Source organism: Drosophila novamexicana, unplaced genomic scaffold, assembly GCF_003285875.2.
Source record: "Drosophila novamexicana strain 15010-1031.04,08,12 unplaced genomic scaffold, DnovRS2.1 tig00000986-arrow-arrow-pilon, whole genome shotgun sequence".
Classification (NCBI taxonomy): Eukaryota; Metazoa; Arthropoda; class Insecta; order Diptera; family Drosophilidae; genus Drosophila; species Drosophila novamexicana.
This window is the reverse complement of record NW_020824835.1, coordinates 2,231,938-2,255,633: the sequence shown is the minus strand read 5'-3', so window position 1 is coordinate 2,255,633 and position 23,696 is coordinate 2,231,938. Positions and strand designations below refer to the sequence as shown.

At 36.9% G+C, this 23,696-nt stretch overlaps 4 protein-coding genes across 4 annotated transcripts; 1 reads left to right on the top strand and 3 right to left on the bottom strand.

The window, feature by feature from the left end:
• Positions 1–27: 27 nt before the first annotated feature.
• LOC115765693 lies at positions 28–1,678 on the bottom strand. The gene has a single exon (XM_030709351.1). The coding sequence runs from the start codon at positions 1,620–1,622 to the stop codon at positions 138–140; it is 1,485 nt and encodes a 494-aa protein (XP_030565211.1). The 5' UTR covers positions 1,623–1,678; the 3' UTR covers positions 28–137.
• A 46-nt stretch (positions 1,679–1,724) lies between these two features.
• LOC115765694 lies at positions 1,725–3,958 on the bottom strand. Its single transcript, XM_030709352.1, has 2 exons — positions 2,456–3,958; positions 1,725–1,944 (listed from the first exon to the last, which is right to left on the bottom strand). The coding sequence occupies exons 1-2, from the start codon at positions 3,828–3,830 to the stop codon at positions 1,886–1,888; spliced, it is 1,434 nt and encodes a 477-aa protein (XP_030565212.1). The 5' UTR covers positions 3,831–3,958; the 3' UTR covers positions 1,725–1,885.
• An 8,026-nt stretch (positions 3,959–11,984) lies between these two features.
• Positions 11,985–12,811, top strand: LOC115765719. The gene has a single exon (XM_030709383.1). It carries the CDS (start codon positions 12,023–12,025, stop codon positions 12,746–12,748), a length of 726 nt encoding a protein of 241 aa, XP_030565243.1. The 5' UTR covers positions 11,985–12,022; the 3' UTR covers positions 12,749–12,811.
• Positions 12,812–14,380: 1,569 nt separating this feature from the next.
• Positions 14,381–15,508, bottom strand: LOC115765713 (very low-density lipoprotein receptor-like). The gene is made up of 3 exons (XM_030709374.1): positions 15,399–15,508; positions 15,013–15,328; positions 14,381–14,888 (listed from the first exon to the last, which is right to left on the bottom strand). Exons 1-3 carry the CDS (start codon positions 15,451–15,453, stop codon positions 14,414–14,416), a joined length of 846 nt encoding a protein of 281 aa, XP_030565234.1. The 5' UTR covers positions 15,454–15,508; the 3' UTR covers positions 14,381–14,413.
• Between the last annotated feature and the right edge of the window lie 8,188 nt (positions 15,509–23,696).

The following is a 23,696-nucleotide window of genomic DNA, read 5'->3' as shown; positions in this document are numbered from 1 at the left end:
ATAAAATGTCGAGTATTGCTTTTGTGTATGCTAGTTTATTTGTGATATATTTTCTGTTGCTTGATAAGGCGTCTACAAATACGAGTGCATCAAGTGAAACACCAGACACTTTATACGATTTTCATTCAAACCCAACTTTACGTTTCTTCAAAGAAATGATCTTCACCTATTTTGCGTGACTTTGTGTGTTCTTTAGGCGTGCTAAATGCAGTAGTACCCCTGCTTGCTCGATCAGCAATTATACTGTTGACTGTGTTTTTACGGAGCCTGGATACAATCTTGAAGTATTTGGAAATAATGGTATCCACAGCAGGACCATACTTCTGGCTGGCCATATCCTTTTTGCAGCGCACATAGATGTCTTGCAAGACGCCACCACTGCGATAAAACTTAATCAGCTTCTCGCGCCGGCACCACTTATATAGCATATGCGGGGAGCACGGCTCGTAGATGCGATATACCTTGAAGAACTGATCGTAGAACTTGGACATTTTGCGAATCTTCATCTCGTTAATGTTGGGTATTTGCAGATGCGGCTGCCGCACAATCTTATATGGATCATGGTCAACAGAGTAGTTTGCAAAACGCACTGCGGGCCAGTTCAGGTTCAGAGTGGTGTCGTACAATATCTTTGGATGTCCTAGAATGCCGTGGGTAACATCGATCATGAACAGCTGGGGGCCCGGCACAATATACTCCAGCTCGATCTGGACAATGCGAGTGTCGGTGCCCCGATACTTGCGCTCACCAATCCACAGAATGGCCATATCCTCGTCGGGTATATGCTCCAGCTCCTGAATCAACGGCGAGACCTGGGTGCGATAGTTAACAATCTTGTTATTGCGACCATAGAGCAAGCTGCGCTCCACGGGTGTGAACTTCAGATACTCTGGATGATTGCATACAAAGTGCTCAGAGCGAAACAGTCGGTTCATCTCCATCTCGATCACGCTGTAGGCGCGCCTGTGCAAAGTAATCCATACGATCTGCGTGGCAACGGCCAGAAACTGTTCGTGAAAGAACTTATCCTTAATGGTCGCCGAAATGTTGACAATCTCCTTCATGTGATAGAACTCCGCCATATCGCCTTGGCCCTTGAGGATTATGCTATAGTTTCGTGCCACCAGCATACGATATTGACTCAAGTATATGGAGAAAATGCGTTTCATTTCATTTGTCTGCTCGCTCTGTATGTGGGCCATGTTGCCAGCGAGCTCATCCCGTCGGATCAGCACAAATTCGACCATTCGCACAAAGTACTCGAAGTAAATGATTAGAGCATGAAGCAATCTGTGCACGGCAGGCTTATGTATAAATTCAAGAAATTTGGTGGTCAGAAATTCTTTGGGCATCATAAATAACACCAGATCACGGACATCGTTTATCACAACAGTGTCCGTATCAAAAGTGGCTTGAGAACGCAAAAACTCCTGCCGAAATATCAGTTCCTCCTCCTGGTTGATTGTGCGAAGGAATTTGTATCCGTTTGTCTCAATATAGCGCTCCCTTGCGTCCGACAAGTCGTTGTGGGGCTCAAACTGCAGACTGTCGGTTTTCTTGTCCCAGGACCACTTGCCACTGTGGTACTTGGGCGCATACGTATCGGCGTAAATACGTTTCATTGTGGCCACAAATCAAAACTTTTTATTTTTTACTTTTTTATTTTTTATATTTTTTTTTTTTTTTTTTTTTTTTGTGTTTACATGTGTGTTTCGTATATAAGTGTGTGCTGTAAATATATGTGTATTAAATAAAAACGCAACAATGAAAACTAACAATTTTTATAGTAGCTGTTGAAAAATTGTCAAAATTTGAATCAGAACTATTTTTCATGCTTTCGGAATTTTGTATCTTGAATTGATGACGGTCGATACTGTTGTCTCTTTCAATCGGTTGCAAGGGTATTTTTAAAGGTCCTTTTAGATATTATTTCTTTAGTAGAAGCTATGGACATTAATGCTTTTATTAACTGAGGAATATACATATATTTGAAGATAGATTTTCAACAGCTTGAAGCGAAATTGAACAAAAAAAAACCGTCTGCTTTACCCGTATTGAATTTGACGCCATGAACCCAATCACTTATAATTCTTTTTGAAAATTTTAATAAAAATCCCGTTCTATATATTTTCTTAAGTTTCTACCTGTTTTCTGAGTAATACCTTTAATATTATTTTGTTTTTAAATTAAGAATTTTGTGCCCACATTCCAGTAATTAATAAATCCCTTTAATATCTCCATATGTACATTTATAATAGGAATCTGTACACATGCGACCGTATAAAAAAGACGAATTTGTTCTTTCAAATGTAAAGTGCCACATTGATATATACGTCTTAAGGCGTATATATCAATTCGACACTTTACAAATTGTAAAAGTGTTCGTCTCCAGTTTTTTTGACCGTATGTTTTTTTGCGCTGGGTCTTAGGGCAATGTTGGAGGTATCGTACGTACCATGTTTCACCGACTTCCGAAGTCTGGAAACGACTTTGAAATAATTGGTGATAAGCTGATCTACTTTAGGACCATATGAGGTCTTCTCCAGATCCTCTTCACAGCGTTTATAAATGTCCACATTGACATCTGCAATTGCTGCACTGACGATGCTTTCCCGGCGAAGGCACATGGAGAGCATGTGGCTACTATAGGGTTCGTAGATGCGATAGAGTCTAATGAAATGTTCATAGTGCTTGGACATTTTGCGTATATTTGTATCGTCAATGTTGGGTATCTGAAGGTGGGGTTGCCGTAAAATGTGATACGGGTCATTCTCCAGTGAGAAGTGCTCCTCGCGTACCGCAGGCCAGTTTAGGTTGAGAAGAGTGTCGTAAAGGCGTTTCGGATGCCCCATGATGCCACGTGGTACGTCTATCAAATGCAGCTGCGCACCGGGAACGATAAACTCCATCTCAATTGCGGCAATGCGAATGTCCGTACCACGATACTTCCGCTCACCTATCCATAGTATGGGCAAATCCTCAGTGGGTACATTTTCTAATTCCTGAATCAACGGCGAGATCTGAATGCGATAGTTAACGACCTTATTCTTGCGCCCATACAGCAAACTTTTCTCCGCTGGCGTAAATTTCAGATACTCTGGTCGATAAATCATAAAGTGTTCGGACCGAAAAAGTCGATTCATCTCCATCTCGATCACATTGTAGGCTCGTCTGTGCATGGATATCCATACGATCTGGATCGCGACGGCCAGAAACTGCTCGTGGAACCACTTATCTTTGATCGTAGCAGAAACTTGGCTGCTCTGGTTAATGTGATGAAACTTGGCCATATCGCCTTGGCCCTTGAGGATTATGCTAAAGTTTCGTGCCACCAGCATACGATATTGACTCAAGTATATGGAGAATATGCGTTTCATTTTGATTGTCTGCTCGCTCTGTATCTGGGCCATGTCGCCATTGAGCTCATCACGGCGGATTAAAACGAGCTCCACTAAACGGAGAAAATACTCAAAGTATATATTCAACGCATGGAACAGTCTGTTCACTGCAGGCAGGTGCAAGAATATGAGGAGCCTCTTGGTCAAAAACTCTTTAGGCATTAAGAAGATAACCAGTTCAAGTACATCAGTAGTGATCAATGTATCATAATCGAATGTGGTTTCAGAACGCGCAAACTTCTGGCGATAGATCAGCTCCTCCTCTGGAGTAATTGTGCGTAGAAATTTGAAGCCATTCGTCTCGATATATCGCTCCATTGCGTCTGACAAGTCGTTGTCCTGCTCAAACTTCAGACTGTCTGTCTTCTTGTCCCAGGACCACTTGCCGCTGTGGTACTTGGGTGCTCTTGTGCCGCTATAAATCCTCTTCATTATGGAGGCGAACAAAACGTCTTAGCTAAATTAATGACTGTTAATAATTTTGTTGAAAATCAGCAAACAATTAACATAAAACCGTGTAAAAACAACAATTCAATAATAAACAATCATCTGAGTTTTAATGACTTCAAAACAAAATCATAATAATAATGAAATTAAAAGAAAAGGTTTTCATAACTAAATACATATATATATATATATGTATATATATATATATTCAAGGATTTAATCCGTGCCCAGGTTTGAATTGCGTTAAAAAGGTAAAATCACAAACTAACGCACAATTATTTTATTGCCAGTAGTCCTCCTACAGATTTATATATAACAAATATAAGGTTCTAGTCGGGAGCTCCCGACTAGGGGATACCCTGAACCCTCTTCTTCCAACATCAAATGCATATATATATATTCTATTTTAGAAGCTATATGTCAAGTTTGGTGACTCTAGCTCTTATTATTTACAAAAATTGCCCAAAAAACAGGATGTCGATATAGATTTTTATCGATTGCATGGAAACGGAGTAAGTTATCGATAATCGGAAACAAACTCGATCTGCGCGGGAACTAGGAGCATCTACATCTAAAATTTCAATCCAATTCAGGCAGAAGGAAGCATCTCCGACCCCATAAAGTATATATATTCTTGATCAGCGTCAACAGTCAAGTCGATCTAGCCATGTCCGTCTGTCTGTCCGTCCGAACGCAAGGATATTAGAAACTATAAGAGCTAGAGACTTGAAATTTTAGCTATAGGTCCTCCTAGTACCTGCGCAGATCGAGTTTGTTACCGACAATCGATAAAAATGATAATGATAATGATTTGGTAAATGAGCTAGAGTCACCAAACTTGACATGTAGCTTCTAGAATAGTATATATATTTGCATTTGTTGTTCGAAGAAGAGGGTTCAGGGTATCCCCTAGTCGGGAGCTCCCGACTAGAACCTCTTACTTGTTTTGAGATGGGTTAGTTTTTTTTCAACATTTTAAAACTACTTAATCCTTTCTGAGTTACAGATAAATGTATAGGGCAAAGGCAATTCTCAATAATATGGGCCGGCCTTGTTTGGTTTCTGTCGTAAAGTTTAAAATCAGTTTCCAGCCATTTCCGCTCGTGGGGTGCATGTTTTGAAATTGATGAAACACGTGTTCACTAATTGCGCAATTTTATTAGAGCATTTGTACACATTTCATGGGTACATGGTGTAATTACTTTTATTTAGCCAGTGGCTGTGCAGTGTTTATCTGATTTGTTGGCTTTGTATTTTTTTCCCCCGCTTGTAATTTAATAAAAATTTATGTAGATTTACCCGCTGCAAGGCAAGTGAACATCAAGTACACACCATAATCCTGCGGCTATTATCCTGGCACGCATTTACTGGGTTACTTATCTCATTATGAATTTATGCCACGGTCGCGTTAACGTTTGCCACTCATAATGCCAAACGGGCAAAATTTATGAGCACCTTGCAGCAAATTTATGGTAGAGCCAAACACCAAAAGAAACACCAACAACATCAACAAAAACAAAAAAATAAATAATAAAACTCAGCCTTAAATTTACTCAACTGTCAGCTATTAACGGGAATCCCCGCTGGCCACACACTGTCTCCACTTGAGCATTTTAATATATTTACCACTACATTAGGGTGCCACAATGCAGCCTCGTTACCTTAATTTAATGCCGGACCATGGGCACTTGGGCGTTATTATTGTGTGTGTGTTTTATTTATTGCTGCATTGAAATACGCTTTTGTTTCTGCTTTTATTGTTTTTTTTTTTTCGTTTTTTAATCTTTGGTCGGGATGCACTGCCAGTGACATTTATTGTTTATAATTGTAAAGGCTGGGTTAAATATTGGCATGGCGGATCATGAGGTTGAGCTATATATTTCACACTATTAAGTATAAATACTAGGTGGGCAACCTGTCACTTCAAAGAAATTAAAAACTCTACAGATTAAATCAAATAATGGAAAATATTTCAGTATGGTTTACCTGTCTATTGGCTATGAAACCCAGTTTCTTCGGTTTTCTCGTTGTACTCTCTCTATCTCTCTCTTGGGAGCTTGTATATTAGCTTAAGAAAAGCTATACACAGAAAGATACATACATTCATAATCCCAAACATGAGTACATACATACACTCATACACCCATACCTACATCCACATATACACATATATACATCCATACATGCATACATAAATACATCCACACATACATGCATACATACATACATGCATACACACATACATGTACACATTCATTGGTACAAACGTGCATCTATGCAAACAAATATACATACAGCGGGTACTCCTCGTACTTTCCCATGACATGTTTTATCATTACAATTTTAAATACATCTTTTTCATTCAGTTCCCGACAACGTCCGCGTCTTAAGTTAAATTTGAAAGAATATATATGAAAATAACTTTACGACCCATCGAATTAAGAACCTTTGATACGCAAGTTCCATCCAAGAGCGGTGGATTTTGCGAAAAATGTATCAAATTAACGGCAGACAAGGGCATTAAATCGTCGGCGTGCCGGAGATATCTGAACTTTCTCGTATGAAATTAATTGTTATAATAATGCCAACAATGCAGTGCCAATTACTTGTATACGGGATTTTACTTGTATGAGGCACATGTTTTTGAAAATCAAAGTAATTGCACATATGTATAAAAAGTAATTTTTATTTTTAAGTATTCGCCGCATCTCCCGTTTAGCTGATGGTGAAAATCAATCTCAGCTAAAGCTGATACGGAAAGTAAGCCATACGTGTGCACAAATGAAAACAACTGAAGTTGTGAGCGGAATAAATATATGTTCTTGTGCCGTGCACAGCTGAAACAGCTGAGGAAGAATGTAAAAAAGTTGAACAAGAGGATATAACAAAGCATATACATTTGTATTGATTTTAAATGTTATGGTAGTCAGAAAATTAGAATCAGAATGTCGTCACCACGTGTTCTCTGTTCTTTTTCTAGTGTGCCCAACTTCCATTTTCAAAAATACATATATATCTTATACTTATATATATGTATACTTATATATATGTATACTTTACAACACTAGGTGTTGTGGCTTTTGACTTTTACAAGTTTACATTAATGTTCACTGTTTACAAATCAAATTTAATAAAGTAACACATTACATTTCATACGATCTTATTATACTGAAACTTACAGGACGAACGATCGTTTGAAGCACTTAAGTTTTTCAAGTGATTTCCCTTAACCAACGGCAAAGCAAAGAAGCTTACTTTTTGATTTAATTCGCAACAGATGCAAACAAGTTAATAGAGTAGAAGTTGCCAAGAGTTTAACTCTGGTCATCTGTCTTATTGTTTTCTTTGACATCCTGCCAACAAGAACCAACAGTTGTAAATTTTTTTTTAGCTCTGCTGAGCACATCATGTTGAAATGGATTTCCAGCGAACGACACAGAAAATATTCCCAAACATTTTCAACCTCAGCTCTATATCATCTTTTTTCCCGTTTGCCGTGGCTTCGCACTTTTATACCCTTGCAGAGGGTATTATAATTTTGTCATAAAATGTGTAACGCATAGAATGACATATCTGTGACCTTATAAAGTATTATATATATATATACATATATACAAGAATATATTCTTGATTCCGTATCAACAGCCGAGTCGATATAGCCATATCCGTCTGCGCGTTTGTCTGCTTCTATGCGAACTAGTCTCTCAGCATTAAGGCTATCTTTATGAAACTTTACAGAAGTGCTTCTTTCTGTTGCCTGCAGTACATATGTCGGAACCAGCTGGATCGGATATATCATATAGCTGCCATAGGAAAAATTGGCTCTTGTATAAAAAACTGTTTTGTTAATTAAGTCATTTTAACCAAACTTGGAATTTATTAGTTTTACCATGTTCCTCCATATATTCGCAATGCCCTATCAACATCGGACTACTATATCATGTAGCTGCCATAGGAATGATCGTTCGAAAATTTAGTTTTTGTATGGAAAACTTTTTGTTTTTCAAGATATCTTAACCATTCTCGGCATTAACTATTTTCCCGGTGGTTCTTAGATATGGGCAAACTAATATGAGCATTATGAAAAGGTTGGGTCTGCAAGGGTATTAAATCTTCAGCGTGCCGAAGATAGGCTTTTCTTCTCGTTTTTTTGTTTTTCATCAGTTTTACGCAATTTTTTTTGCTGGCCAGCATAACATGATTTGTCCTGCGCAGGACTACAAATGAAAATTCTTTTGGTTTGGTAGATGCCGAATAACGGCCAAGTAGCGGTTGCTCCTGGGAAATGCAGCAGGGTGCGAAGTGCTTAGCCCGACCAAGGGCCAGCAAACTGTTAAGTACAATTAAGAAATGCACCTAAGGAAAAACAAAAGTACAATGCGAAAACTTCGTGAGTAACCCTAAAAGCATCATAATAGTATACATACATTTGCTTTTAAATTTAAAGCTCGTGACCAACGAAAATTGGCAAAAAATATGTAAACTTTATACTAAATTTAAAATGCCAAAGAACAAAGTTCTTTAACTATTGCCACGTGTCAGAGCAATGTAATCATGAAATAGTTCTAAAACAATTTTTCTAATTAAACGCAATTTCATTTAAATCAAAAACACGAAATTCGAAGAAGTTTTATTATTTTTTTGCACGCATAAAAAAAAAATAATTTGTGCAAGCCATCGAAATGAAATAAAGTTTAGAACAGGCAGCACAGATAGGAAGTGTACAGAATTTGATATCAAATTAATTTTCTTAATAAGTTGCAAGTTTGTTGCCGGGCATACAAACAGTTCATCCCTATTCGAATGCTTATTTTTGATGCATAAAAAATCTCGAAATGTTCTGATTATATAACTTTTCGATAGTCAAATCAGTAACAAATTAGTAAAAACGCTAAAAGTCCATTAAAAGATTTAGCAAACTGTGTAAAAAATACATTTTTATCTTCAAGTGAAAACTTTCGTTTGCATATATTATGAGTTAAAACTCAAGTATTTTGATATACAAATGTAATCCGCTGGCTTTGCAAAATAGATGCTGGAAATTTAACCAAATACCGTTGAGTTTAAATCTCGTTTAGACAAATTAGACAAACACTTTAAATAATTATTAGTTTTGCATTTCCACATAAAAATATTTTTGATTTGTTGAAAATATTTCCTATATGTTATAAACATCAGTTTGTAGCTCACGGTGTTGAATATGTATAATTCAATTTGAAATCAATCTGCCGCTAAGCCTAAATTGCAATTAATGATGAATAGCTGAACAAGTGCGGAGCGGAAGAGCAGGTGCTGGATATAGCCTTTAATAATAAAATGTAATATATTCCAACGCAGGCAGCGGCGCGCAATTCAAACGGTCCCCGCTGAAAAGACAGAAAAATCACGCACACACCCGGAAAAATACACGTATACGCAGTATGGCGCGCCAGGATTCAATTGAAAGAGAGGAAATGCTGCAAATACCCATATGTTGGGGTGCACGCAGATCCCGACCATTGTCCCAGCCCTTAGCTCCTTTGGCAGCCTGTTAACTTTCGCTTTCTTAATGGTTCGCTGGCGCTTATATTTATACGAGTATTGCTCGCGTTTTGGCCTGCCACTGAGGCGCTGCTAAAAATTTATTAGCTCACTGATTTATTTGTTCAGTTGCATGTCACGTGGCTGAAAAGGCGCGGATGATGTGGTTAACGCTGCGTATACGTGATGTGAAACATTACCAGCTCTGTCATTTAAATAACCAGAATTAAATTCTTGTGCACTTAAAGCGATATTAAGTCATGAACTTAAAACTCCATTTAGCGCATGTATTTTTAGCTAACCAAGTGCACATCTGTTAGCTCTCATGACCATTTTGATGGCCCCTTCTAAATATAACATGAAATATATTTGTACTTAGGCACGCACTTATCCGAAATAGGCAGCTATTCGGATGTGCTAACCACATAAAGCATCATATCAAGCACCATTCATATGTATGCATAATTTATCAACTGCCTTGACTGACGTGTATTTATCAGAATTACGCACAATAACAAATTGCGTCAACACTTACTCAACTTTGTCATTGAATTAGTTCCATGATGAAGAAGTAGACCGTTGTTTTTCCAACAGGAAAGCCAGCACACAAACAAATGAAAGTTTTGGTAGGTTGGAACATACCAATTAATAAACTTTATAAATAGGATATCAAACGTAGGCTGTAAGTAAAGGCATCTGGTAGTTAGCAAATAAAAATTCTAATAAATGCCCTCATTATACAGAAATACAAAATTAAGAACTTATGTAAATTTGTTCAAAATTTGACTAAATCATCATACTTAAATATGCATTTCGCTCATTAAAACGTACAAAATAATGAGGCTGGCTTAAATATATATCGTTTCCAATTAAAATGAGTAATCAGATATAATAAATTTGGGCAATTGTATGTATCAAACAAACAAACTCATCTTCGACTTTATAAAGTTGAAATACATAATCTAACGACTAACATTTTGCGGCACGGATTATTATTTCTGCAAGCACTCTATAAATGCAGCAAGGTAAATTAAGCCGCATACTTCTAGAAATTAATTTATAGCTTTGTTTAATATAATACATATTTGCATGAATCTGGCTTCAAGCAACTTAACATTAAAAGAGATAAGGTAAATTTAACGTTGCGGGCATTTAGTAAATAACGTACTTATTAATAATAGTTTGGCAAACATGGCATTAATTACAACTTTTAGTTATGGTCAAACTCCATGATTAGTTGCTTAAAATCAGCTTTAATATTATTTAAAAACAACAATTGAGGTTACATTTTATTGAGCTAATTTGGTGTATTTTCGTTCATTGTTATCATCATATTTTGCTTACATCTAAAAACCTTTCATACCATAATCTGTAAGCTTAGCTTGTGAAAATTATCATTCTCCTCGGGCCTATGCACAAATCTCCTAGAGCCTTGTTATTGCTGCCATTGTGTTCTGTTATTGTAAATTGTAAGAAATTGCGGACGTTCGTTTTTTGATTGATGGGCAATGATGGGCTTTGAGTGCCAAGCTTATTATGACATTAAGCTCGAAACATTAACAAATAATACAGACTATTTGTGAGCATTTCATCCTCAATGATAATATAAGCGGGTGTTAATAAAGATGACTTAGTATGCGTATGCATTATTTGAAGGAAGCAACATAAACATAAAATTCACTTAATGTGTTGTAAGAATAAATACAAGTTTTGATGCACAAGCAAACAGTTCATATTCATAATTTTCATATTCTACTCTGATCTTGACAATCCCGTTAACAGGCGGATAGTCTACCTGTTAAATTAAAATTGCATGTCATCATGATACTCATACCACTTATATCGCATATGGCTTTAACCACTGCTTGTCAAAAATATAAAACCTTTTTACTTAATAATCGATGATTAATTTCACCGTTTCCTCTAATTTTCCTGTCAATGAATTTCCCGCATTCAAATTGCTGCCCACTTATTGGCAATAGCACCTAATTTTTAAAGGAGCAATACGATGTATTTTTCCCAAATGACATAAATTTAACAAACATAAAATAGAACTATTCAGGGGTTATTTAAAATGTTGGTAATATTGTGTATAACCGAATTTTACATATGCATAAATAGAAGTTGGTTCGTTGAACTTTTTTAAATTTCTATTTATTAATAAATACGTACTTGACCCATTCAATTGAAAGTTACCTAACTGTCCATTTCGAGGCAGTCGTTTGAGACATTGTGCCATTTGCTCGCCCATGTTTATTTAATTAAATTTTGAACTTTTGGGCGTAAACCATTTCTTAGCTTTCTGACATTTTGCGGTGTTTGTTGACGTTTAAACGTGTGTTTGCTTTGCCGCTAAAAGCCAATTAAAATTCAGCCCAGCTGTCGCATTGCTTGTAGGCAAAAACTGTCAGAAAGCAAGGAGCAGGTCAGAGGGCATGTGTCAACATGGCAAAGTGTAAGACAGGTAACAGCCCAGCACGTTTTATTGATTAGTGTGAGCACTTCAACAGCTGTCTATGTGTGAATGAGCCAGCTAATGGGTTTTACTCAAAAGTTGTAGGTTTTGATACACATTGATAAGCATGTCAAAAAATAAATACGTTTAAATATAAAAAGATAGTATAATTTAGGGAAATAAAGGTAAATAGGCAGTCATCATGCAACTTTCAGAGCAGTTCTCTAAATTTGAGCAAGTGCCTTATGTGACCACACACGAGGCGATTCGCTTGGAAAGGATCTACCTTGTCGCAAGCCTGTTTACGGGAATTGGCATGGGTCAACTAGTGTTAATAAAGGCAGCGAGGTTTGACTTGCACGAGATAGTACCAGTGCCAAGTTTCATGTGGCTAGTGATCGCCCTGGTCTGCCTGGTGCTGTTAGTATTCACCGAGCTGTTCAACAAGTTTCCCATCAATTGGACGCTCGGCACTGTAACTGTGGAGTCCATGACACTGTGCGTTATATGCTACAATTGGACCACGATAAAATTTATGTATGCCACCATCATTGTGGTGACAATTCTAGCGACTAACCTGTTCTTGTATCTGATGGGCGCCTTTCTGCCTCTTTCTTTTTTGCCTGGTTACAAGACCATGCTGGTTACAACAATTGTCTTTATCATCGTTTATATATTACTGGTTGTTGTTGTGTTTGCCATCAAAATGCCAGTATTGATGGTGCTTGTTGATTCATGGAGCTTGTTATACATGCTACCCCTAACGCTCTATGGAAGCACTATAATACACCATCGCCGATCGGAATATTTAGTTTCTGAGGAATATGTACTGTCTGCAACAATTATAACAGCATTCCTTCTTTATATGATCCACCTACTTGCCTCAGTTGTGACTTATAGCCTACAACTGCATAAAACCTTTGCGTAAATTTCATGTATGTACATACATAATTGTTCAGAACAATAAATACTGAAATCATTTTGTCGCAAATCCACAATAAAAAATGTCCAAATGGTTACGTGTTAATAATACCAACTTACAATAGTTACGATATATACTAATATACTTGCTTTCTGCTCCAAATTGTAACCGTCCATTTTCCAATCATTTTCCGCCCGTGGAAAAGTTTTAAAAATATAATTTTAGCCCGAATCTTCACCCGCCAAATCTGTAACCACCAAGTGGACTACCAAGGAGGGTTGGATATTCCGAAATGTATAAAGCACCTCTTGAAAAAAGATCTACAATTTTGATACCAATCGATTGGTAAGCAGAAAAGTTTCGCACCACCGGTTTTTCGATTAAAAAAAACACTTGCAGCTGGCATTTTCCAGAGTTTCTTCTAAGAGTACTCATTCATCACATAAGGTTATTTTAGTATAGACCTCAGCTTTACAGAAGTGTGTGTTCGTGTCTCTCCAGCCAGTCAGTCAGTCAGTTTTAAATATAGAGATACAGACATTGTGTGTACAAACAAGGGGTTCTTTTGTTGTAATTTGTGACACAAAAAATAAGGTACAATATTGGCCATTTTTATCTTTTTTCGCAAACACAAATTTGTAAGGCGAAGAACTTTGTTTGCAATAAACTAAGAGACTACATAAAAACGAATACAGTTTGGATGTGGATGTGCACATATAAATTGAAATACGCCCACTTAAAAACGGAATACCATCGAAGAGAATTATAAGCAATTCACAAATGGAATTTAGGGAATTAGCATAACTTGAGGCATAAATCGAATACACAATTTGGAAGGCTGCTTCAAGTGGGCTCATTCAAGTGAACAAAAGTAGAATAACCAAAAATATTACACGAAAAGGATAACAAAAATGGTCAACACTATAAAATACGAAACTAAATATAAATATGTAAGTTTTCGCTGAGAGGTTTAGTTGTATGTATTGTGTATTCAGGCAGAAATGAGTTGATAAAAAAGAACTCCATAACAAAAAAAAGGGCAAACAAACTTGTCCCCAAAAATAGCCGCATAATCCCAGCAAAATAAAATGTGTACACGGAAACGGAAATGAAACTTCTGCCCAAAAATTCCCGACTCGAACAAATCACCATGCGTCAGCGAGTGTTTTGTTTCGGGCAACAGTAAACCCAAGGGGGTGACGCGTGGAGCCGAAACGAAAGCAACATCAAGTGAAATGGATTGGAATGGAATGTTTTTTTTTTTAATGTATTTGGTAAAAGTATGTTTTATGGAATTTAGCTACTTCATAGCTACATACTATTTGACAGTCCATTCTTAATCAAAATAATTTCCCAAAGAATGAAAAGGCTATCATGACCGCTGGATTAACGGGCCAGGGGGCGAGAAAATTAAGCTAAACCACTGACGTTCTGAGCAACATTTTGCAAGAAGTAGAGTCATCCGGGTCCCAAATCAACAATCAGTTGTTCGTTTTCTTAATTGCGAGTTTGGCAGGCAAAATGAACTCAAACAATTACTTTCGTTTTAAATTTATGATTTGGTAAACTTCCTTTTATAGGAAATATTATTTTAAAATAATAAATATTTTTCTATTTAATGTTCTTTATGCATGCTGTTCTTATTATATATTCGCATTGCGTTTATAATGTTCAGTTTCGTTTATTAAATACACATTTCGGCAATGGCTTATGCCAAGTGCCATCTAACTGGCACACATTCCATTCCGAGCCAATCAGCTTTGCCCATCGACACGTAAAGTGCACTGGCTCATTGGGCCACACATATTTTTGGCCGCGAGCCACATGAAATTTGGTATCCCTATCAAATTTCGGTGTTAAATTTCCCCATGGTTCGCTGCAATTGCGATATGGCGTTGGCTTATAACCTTTAATGTCCTCACACACATTCCATAGCTCATCCGCCCCGTCCAGACAGTCGGGCTTGTTATCACAGAGCAGATCGTTTTTGATGCAAGCTCCATAGCCACACTGAAAGTGGTTTACCTGACATTCCTCAAAACATTGCAGAAGGGACTCATCTCGACCATTGCTGCAGTCAACTTGATGGTTGCACAACAACTCCACGGATATACATTCACCTGGCTGGCATTCCATTTCCAAATCCCTGTAAATATACAAGGAAACTTATTGAGTAGCTGAACAGCGACAATACGGGATTCTATTAATAATATCTCATTATAATTAAATTCGAAAAATTCGCATAGTTCACTCTTTTTTTTTTAACTTACCTGCAAGTATTTTGTGGAGGATCGTCGTCGGTAAGATCATTACAACCAAGCTCATCCGATCCATCCCAACAGTCCCTGCTGCCATCGCAACGTTGATTATTTGCAAATGCTGCTCCGCTGGCGCAATATAAATTATAATCAAGCTGGAGGGACGGATGCAGTTTGCAAGCCATAATGGACTCATCGCTGCCATCGTCACAGTCCCAGATGCCATCGCACAGCTTACTCAACCTAATCCAACCTTCGTTCACCTTTGCATCGCAATTTATGGGTCTTGTGTTGCTGGTGCATTGAAACCATCTGTATTCACATTCAGCTGGACATAAATTGGTGATTTATTTTTATTACATTTAGATTGCGCGGAACTGTTTAATATATAAAATCACCTTTACTAAATACTTCGGGCGCTATCAGCACACAAAGTAACAAATAGCGAAGCATTTACGCAAATTTTGGGGACCCCTGCGAATTGAATCGAAGCTCAAGCTTAAACAAACTGACTTGTCAGCTCATTTAAAAGTTCATAATTTTTATTCAATATGAACTACAATGAACAAATTTATCGCTATATAAAATATGAGACAAATAGGGGCGTATTTATGCATTCTCATAAATAATCAATAAAGGCTTGCAGCAAGTGCGCGATACTCTGGTAATCAGGGTATACATATGCTTTAACTTTTACACCAGTTACAGTGCTCGAGCACATTCCTCGAGCATTGCAATATTTTCTATATACAACAAGTATCTTTCATTGTATGGCTACCGGCATCATGGCAATTCAAATAAATTAGTTGAAACTACCCAGTAACTAAGTCACAATTTTGAGACTGTTGTTTTCTTGCGAATATACGAATGTTCTATATTACAATAAGAATTACTGTTGAAAAGATCATCAAGATCGGTTAAGAAAGTCAGAAGTTGTTAAAGAAGACGTGAAGTTATATTGGCAAGACACGTGGCTACAGGAGCAAAACGCAAGAATTTCTGTATACATGTGAACACTGACATCCATATGTCTTTTTATACCCTTGCAGAGGGTATTATAATTTTGTTGTGAAAGTGTAACGCATAGAAGGAGACATCTCCGACCCCATAAAGTATATATATTCTTGATCAGCATCAACAGCCTAGTCGATAGAGCCATGTCCGTCTGTCTGTTTCTATGCGAACTAGTCTCTCAGTTTTAAAGCTATCTTAATGAAATTTTGCAGAAGTCCGTCTTTCTGTTGCACGCAGCACATATGTGAAAACCAGCTGGATCGGACCACTATATCATAAAGCTGCCATAGGAACGATCGGTCGCAAATTAAGTTTTTGTATGAAAAAACATATTGTTTATCAAGATATCTTGACCAAACTCGGCATTTATTAGTTTTACTTTACTCCTCATATATATATGAAAAATCCTATTAAGATCGAACCACTATATCATATAGCTGCCATAGGAACGATCGGTCGAAAATTAAGTTTTTGTATGAAAATACATTTTGTTTATTAAGATATCTTGACCAAACTCGGCAATTATTGGTTTTACTAAGCTCCTCATATATATGCAAAATCTTATTAAGATCGGACCACTATATCATATAGCTGCCATAGGAACGATCGTTCGAAAATTAAGTTTTTGTATGAAAAAACATTTTGTTTATCAAGATATCTTGACCAAACTCGGCATTAACTATTTTCCCTGTGCTTCTTAGATACGGGCGAAGCACTATAAACATTATGAAAAGGTTGAGTATAAGCATTATAAAAAGGTTGAGTTGAGAATTGCATTTGCGATTACATTGTATATATTTTTTTTTCAAGAAAAATGAAATTTTTCGCCGTGGAGGCAATAGCAAGTTAGACATCGGCAACGGGAACTAACTTTTTTAAATTAACTGTATTAATATTAGTATACCCTATTATTTGGTGCATTTGATTTTGGTAGAAGAAATTTCAGCGTATTTCCTAGCCGGGCACTTTAGACTAGAGCACTTTTACTTGTTATCTTTTCTGAAACATTTAGTTTCTCTTTTATCTTTTAGCATTCGTTATATTTCCCCGCGCGTTGACTTTCTGCGAATTCCAATTAATCTTTTCACTGCAGCGCAGACGCTGCTGACATTGTTTACTGACTGTGGAATTTTTAATGTTGCCATACCCCGTACTTTTAAGTGGCATAGGGCTTAATAGGCATTAGTTACAAGGTTTATTTAATGCAATATATATATTCTTGGTCCGTATCAACAGCAAAGAAGATATAGCACATTTTCTAGCTATCGTCGTGTAACTTTCTCTGTAGCACATATGCCATCCTCACCGGACATATCATATACCATGGAAAGATTAGTCAACAGTTATGTGCTTGCAGAAACAAAATGTTTGTCATTCAAGATATCTTTGTCAAATCACGAGTTTAACTTTGCCGCTTATAAAAGAAGAAAGCTTATAAGCATCTATCTAAGCTATATCATTCTATAGAATCTTTCGAAAAATGTGATATTGCTTGGATATTTGATATTGCACTCAGCAAATATCTAGAAAAACGTAGTCCACATGTCTACAAGGGTATTTAATGCTTGGTTATCGTTGTTTTTATACCCTGAACCCATTAAAAATGGGTATAAGGGTATATTGTATTTGTGCAAAATCCAAAATAACAGGCAGAAGGAAGCTTCTCCGACCCCATAAAGTATATATATTCTTGATCAGCATCAATAGCCGAGTCGATCTAGCCATGTCCGTCTGTCCGTCCGTCCGTCCGTCCGTCCGTCCGTCCGTCCGTATGTATGAACGCAAGGATCTCAGAAACTATAACAGCTAGGAAAATTTTAGATATAGATGCTCCTAGTTCAAGCGCAGATCGAGTGTGTTTCCGAGAATCGATAACTAACTCCGTTTCCAACCAATCGATAAAAATCCATATCGATATGCTGTTTTTTGGGCTATTTTTGTAAATAATAATAGCTAGAGTCACCGAACTTGACATTTCTAAAATAGAATGTATATATGCATTTGATGTTGAAAGAAGAGGGTTCAGGGTATCCCCTAGTCGGGAGCTCCCGACTAGAACCTCTTACTTGTTTGTTTTGATAATTATTGATCGTAGTCAACCGTAGTTTATGGTATATTCTTGAAATAAATTCTAAAATTCTTAAATCTATCATATTTTAAGTCATAAGTTATTTAAGACATGTTGTTTTTTTTGTAGTATGCAGCAGGGAGAAACAAACTCGGCACAGGGTAACTTCTAGTCAATCACCTTCGTATTTTTAAGCATATATTTTCGCTACGGATATTTGGACAGACAGGTCGATAAAAGTATTTTATGCATTCAATTATGGCATGTAATTAAGGTGGTACCCCGGTAAACAGAATGCGTAAGAAATTGCCTCAGTCGAGGCATCAAATTAAATTCCACCTTATTTGATGACATGCATAATAAAAGGATACATCGATTTAAAGACTGATTGCAAAAAATAGCCAACAATTTGTACGACAAATGCTCAGATTAATCATTCAAAGTTTGTTTGTGCTGTCAACTCCGCAAATTTGCTACAAGTCAGGAGCTAAGTGAATGACGACTTGCCACAAATCCTTGGAGACAGCATACGTACAAAAAGTAAGCAGCTTGCCGTTCCAGTTAGTTGTATTGCCACAGGTCGGCAGAAAGAAAGTTGCCAACTATTTGATAAATGTGAAAGTGAATTTCTTATGACTGCGAACTAGACAGTCGAAAAAGTTTCATGCTCCTTATGCTAACATTCCTGCAAGGGCCAGACCACTAAGATAGTTGAGTAAAGATTCGATTATGTACCTTATCTGGCAATATGTTAAATTTAGTGATATGTTATTTCTTTCTAAATGTGTGCGTTTGGCCATTGTGGAAATACATAAAAAAATAGATACACTGGACAATGGCAGATTGAACGCAGTCTATCAAAATTGTATCAGTCTTATTTACCACATAAGGCCCTACAACTACAACTTGTCAGCGAAACGTTTTAAATAAATTAAAACAATGTAAAAGTGTGGTCCTTGAGAAGGGTGATTCGCACATTCGAAAACACAAATGAAAACATTAAGAAATGTGTTTGATTAAAAATATGATAATATCTTGATGTTTATCTTTTTCTTAATATCTTCTATTGCAAGCTCTGTAGAACTTCTAAATCCAAAAATTTGAAAAAAATGCTCATGTCGTGGCAGTAAAACAATTTCAACAAATGGGCAATGCAATTAAAACTTTAATGATTATATGTTTGCCTTTTCAAATTGATGTGCGAAAACTTTTGAGTTTTTATGATTGTTGGGGACCCTCCAACCCCCACAACCCTAGCCACAATTTGCGCCGCTGTCTTCGACAATAAGTGAATCGCTGGCAGCTGAGCTCCAATTTAAACATTGATATAAATATTGACTTGAACTGTGCGGATTGCCATCCAATATAAAGGTAAAGACACCAGCGACACAACTGAGCAACTGGAGCCTTAAGCAGCAACTTAATACAATGGCACCTTGTTGGCTGTCTTGTAAGTCGTTTTTGATAAATGAGCTTAATCAGCTGTTGTCAAGGATGAGCAGCATCCACAGTCACCACCACCAGCAGCCCAGGTGAGAGTTTAGTCGCAGCGACTGACAAATGAAAATGTTGCCTGTCGTGGGGCTTAAAAAGACTTGTGTGTATTTTGTTTCGTAGCCTCTCCTTGCCTAGCTGTAAATGAGAAAACACATCAAGAACAGCAACACAGCTCTCGGCGTAATTTTTCTTTTTCGCTATTGACACGAGCGCCAGAACCGCTGAGGTAGGCAGCTTAGCAACCATAGGAAATTGGGTGTGGCACCTTCGGCTGAGTAAATACATAACGTGCCAGTCCTGAATGACAGTACCGACTTCTTAGGATCTTAGAACTGCTGAAGCTAAGCTTTTGATGATGTCTGTGCTAAATCCCTTTACATATTATAGGTAAGTACTCGTAATTGTGTCATCTACAACGAATGGTTGAAAAAAACCCAATTATCTGTATTAAATATTTTGATTTTTTTTCACAACAATTCGTATGACGCAGTTTTCAATTGCTAAATATATATTTGGCTCCCATTTACTTTTAATTTATCAAATGGCAACAGATTTGACCCAATTACCTGTAATCCAATTATCTGTATTAAATATTTTAGTTTTTTCACAAAAAAATTATTTTGCGAAAGCAGTTATAACGTATCACGCAGTTTTCAATTGCTGAAAATATAATTGATCCCTATTTACTTTTAATTTTTCAAATACAACAAATTTGATATCGATTTAGACATAAGACTAAGCACTTAGTTATTCAAATTTAATATCATTATTTAATTTTTAGTAAAATATTTTCAACTATTTTTATGATAATATGTTAAAAGCCAAACGATTGGTGCTTAAATAAAAAAAATTTGTTTGGAATATAAAATACTAAAAAAAACTTTCACTTTTAAAATAAATATTGCACTACATTTTATTAAAGAAATATTATATTAAATCAATTAGCAAGTCCATGTACCATCTCGTTTATTAGGTAAAAATGAATCTTTTAACTGTTTCATGCAGCTTTAACACAAATTTGAAGTGTTGTCTAACACTTAATGTCATTTAACTATTCTATTAACATAAGTATTATCTTGGGCAGAAACTTTTCAGCCATAGCTACTAAGTCCACGTCTGATTATAAATCTATGCAACAAGTTTTGCAGGCAGTTAAGCTCAATTCAACGTCTGTATACATGGTACACGCGGCAGGCAATATTTGCAAGTTTTTTTTTGTAGGATCCCACAGGATTTCCCTAAAACAGCTTGCCAAATATAGCTCCTAATGGCTGCCCATATTAGAGGCAAGGAAATTATTTTCGTCCTGCCCGCAAACTTAGGCAAGAGCCAGTGTTAAACATTAATTTGACAGGCGCTCAAAGAGCGAAAGTGAAATAAACTTGTTTTTGGGGGATTTAATTAAGCATTGCCGGACAGAGATTGTACTGAACCCGGTGAAGAGAAGCCCAGCTGTCAGTGGACCCTTTCATTATATATATATATATATATCTATGTGTGTGTGTTAGCTTGTATGTGGTCAATGCTTTGCCTAATGACCTTGTTGACATTCGGATATGCTTGGCAATATTTAGTTGTATGCTTTTGGTCGAGGCTTAATGAATGTCCAGACAAGTGCTCAGAGCTTATCTGGATATTGTTCGGACACTGCGGCTGCTGCAGACGTTGCTGGTTCGAATCGAAAGTCGCCTGAAGGTCGTCACGCTCAGTCTATAACATTTGAAAATATTCGCCGGTCATTGCCAGTATCCAAAATATTTTTACTATTACCTTCACAGCGGCAGCTGCCTTTATTTGTAATATTTCTAGCAGAGGGTAATATAATGTGTTTAGGGGTCACGTTTCCTGCGGGTGGTCGCTCACATTTTTTGTTTATTGAGGTCCCCATTTGGGGACCATAATTGGCAATGATAAACGGGTTAATTTGTCGAGTATCCGCCCGTGATATTTATAGTCCCTACCATCATACGTGTTTCAGCAATCATTTCTACACTATTTTCGTGAATTTGTTAAATGGTTGAACCTTTTTATACCCTGAACCCATTAAAAATGGGTATAATGTATTAATGCTTATGTTTGTAACAGGGAGAAGGAATCATCTCCGACCCCATACGCAAGGATCTCTGAACCTATAATAGCTAGGGACTTGAAATTTGGAATTTAGGTCCTCCTAATGCCCCTGCAGTACGAGTTTGTTTCCGATAATCGACAAGTTACCCCGTTTGACATGACATGTAGCTTCTAGAATAGTATCTATGTGTATCAAGTATCTTTCATTTTATAGCTATAACCATCTCGCCGCTACTACCTCATAGCTATAAGTAAATAAACCAATTTGTATTGCCCACCAATTTAATAATATGAATGAAATTGACCTTTTGAAAATGTACAAATATTCTTTAACGCAAAAGGATCTAATGTTGAAAATATCATCGATTGTATTTGTGCCTTTGTGTTTTCTGTGCTGCTATTTTAATTTAGCGCTGTCTGGTAAGAGCTCGAGTCCTACCGAGGGTTCAGGGTATCTCCTAGTCGTGAGCTCCCGACTAGAGCCTCTTACTTGAATGAAACTCAAGTTTGAGACAAAAAAATGTTGGTAATATATTTAAGAAAACAAATTGTCTTAGCATCCAATTTGTAACTTTCAATGTGAGACACTAGTGAAAGCTCAACATTTATTTTACAAGAAAAAACATCGCAAGCGCAAATATATACAGCAAAAAAAACAAAGAAAATGTTTCATGTGGTTGTTAAAATAAAGAAGTTTTTAGTGTAAACAAAACTCGCATGCGATACATTTTCCTATCGCCTAGGTGACACAGTTCAGCCCACCTCAAAAGGCCGCATTTGAGATCCAATTCTTTGCAATAAAATTTCTAAATCTATATAAAACATCGATATCGCTGGCTATAAATATCTTGTAAGCTTTATTAACTAAAAGACTCGAATGCTTTTATTCTACAATAATAAAACTATTTTCATGTCCCCATATACTCATGGGAAGTAAGTATTGATTTGGGACCTTGGTACGAGAGCGTAAGTAGCTAATAAATATTTACAAAAAACATCTTTTTAAACTTAAAAAATATCTCTTCTTGTAGCCAATTTGAAGGAAATGCCTCAAGGCAATACGTGCATATCCGTTCGATAAATATTTGTGCTATCTGTGTTTATTGAAAAGTCTTAAGTGAAACTAATACAAAATTGCCAAAGCTCAGCTCCGCTCAGATTTTACTGGCTAGTTTGGCCATGTCTTTGAATCAACTAAGTAGATTAGTTAAAGGCAGCTGAAGTAATGTCCGCTGAATGGATATATTGGATTTGTCTGCATGGAGGACACGTCTCAAATACTGCTTAAGTGTGTACATTTTAAAAGCGGTCATAATAATGTCGCAGCACATGCATTATACCATATTAAAATGCCCATTGACGTTGTCTCTGCGTACCACATGACGTATGCGCAATGCGCATTTTGCCCCTGTGCAGCGGCTCGTTTAATGTAGCGCCTGCGCTTCCATTTTGGAATCGAGGGATATACTCAGCGCTGTTGACAGCTGTCAGCGGCATTTGACAATTTTTTATGTTTCATCAAATGATGCCACATGCTGTCGCATAGGGATTTTCCCGCAAAAGATTATCAAGTTGTCAGACTCAGTTGTGCACACGCATTGTCATTATCTGAGCTAACCAAATGGCTGCTACGATTTGTTGCTATGAACGACCTACAGCTGGGCTTTAATTTAATTAAATATTTAAAGAAAGTCTGAAGTTAAAAGAACTTAAATAAATCAGCTAAGTAGGGCTACAAAGACGGCTCGAAAAGCAAACTCTGAAATTTAATTTTGTTTTTATCTATGGCGCTTTGTTTGTGCACATTTTGCGCTTCTTCAACCAGTTTATTCGCTTGGCTGCAACTTGCCAGACGACCACTGCAATGTCCTTTAAAACCAGATTGCGACTTGATAAAAGGAGGGAATACATTTTTGCCAGCACTGTTGCTTTGCATTTGCCTCTTGTCGGGCTTCTCGTTTCAACTGACGCATTCTGATTAATTGGGTCAAGCCTTGACAACGGTCAGCGAAATTTAGTCTTTTGTGCCTTTGAACATTGTGCCTTC

Bases quoted from the DNA above. Each gene is read 5' to 3' on its own strand.
- LOC115765693 (XM_030709351.1), bottom strand. From the start codon at position 1,622: ATGAAACGTATTTACGCCGATACGTATGCGCCCAAGTACCACAGTGGC.
- LOC115765694 (XM_030709352.1), bottom strand. From the start codon at position 3,830: ATGAAGAGGATTTATAGCGGCACAAGAGCACCCAAGTACCACAGCGGC. The intron at 1,945-2,455 runs GTACGTACGATA...TAATGTCCATAG, and splicing joins TCGGAAGTCGGTGAAACATG to CTTCTACTAAAGAAATAATA.
- LOC115765719 (XM_030709383.1), top strand. From the start codon at position 12,023: ATGCAACTTTCAGAGCAGTTCTCTAAATTTGAGCAAGTGCCTTATGTG.
- LOC115765713 (XM_030709374.1), bottom strand. From the start codon at position 15,453: ATGCTTCGCTATTTGTTACTTTGTGTGCTGATAGCGCCCGAAGTATTT. The intron at 15,329-15,398 runs GTGATTTTATAT...ATTTATGTCCAG, and splicing joins GCCCGAAGTATTTAGTAAAG to CTGAATGTGAATACAGATGG. The intron at 14,889-15,012 runs GTAAGTTAAAAA...GTATATTTACAG, and splicing joins CCTCCACAAAATACTTGCAG to GGATTTGGAAATGGAATGCC.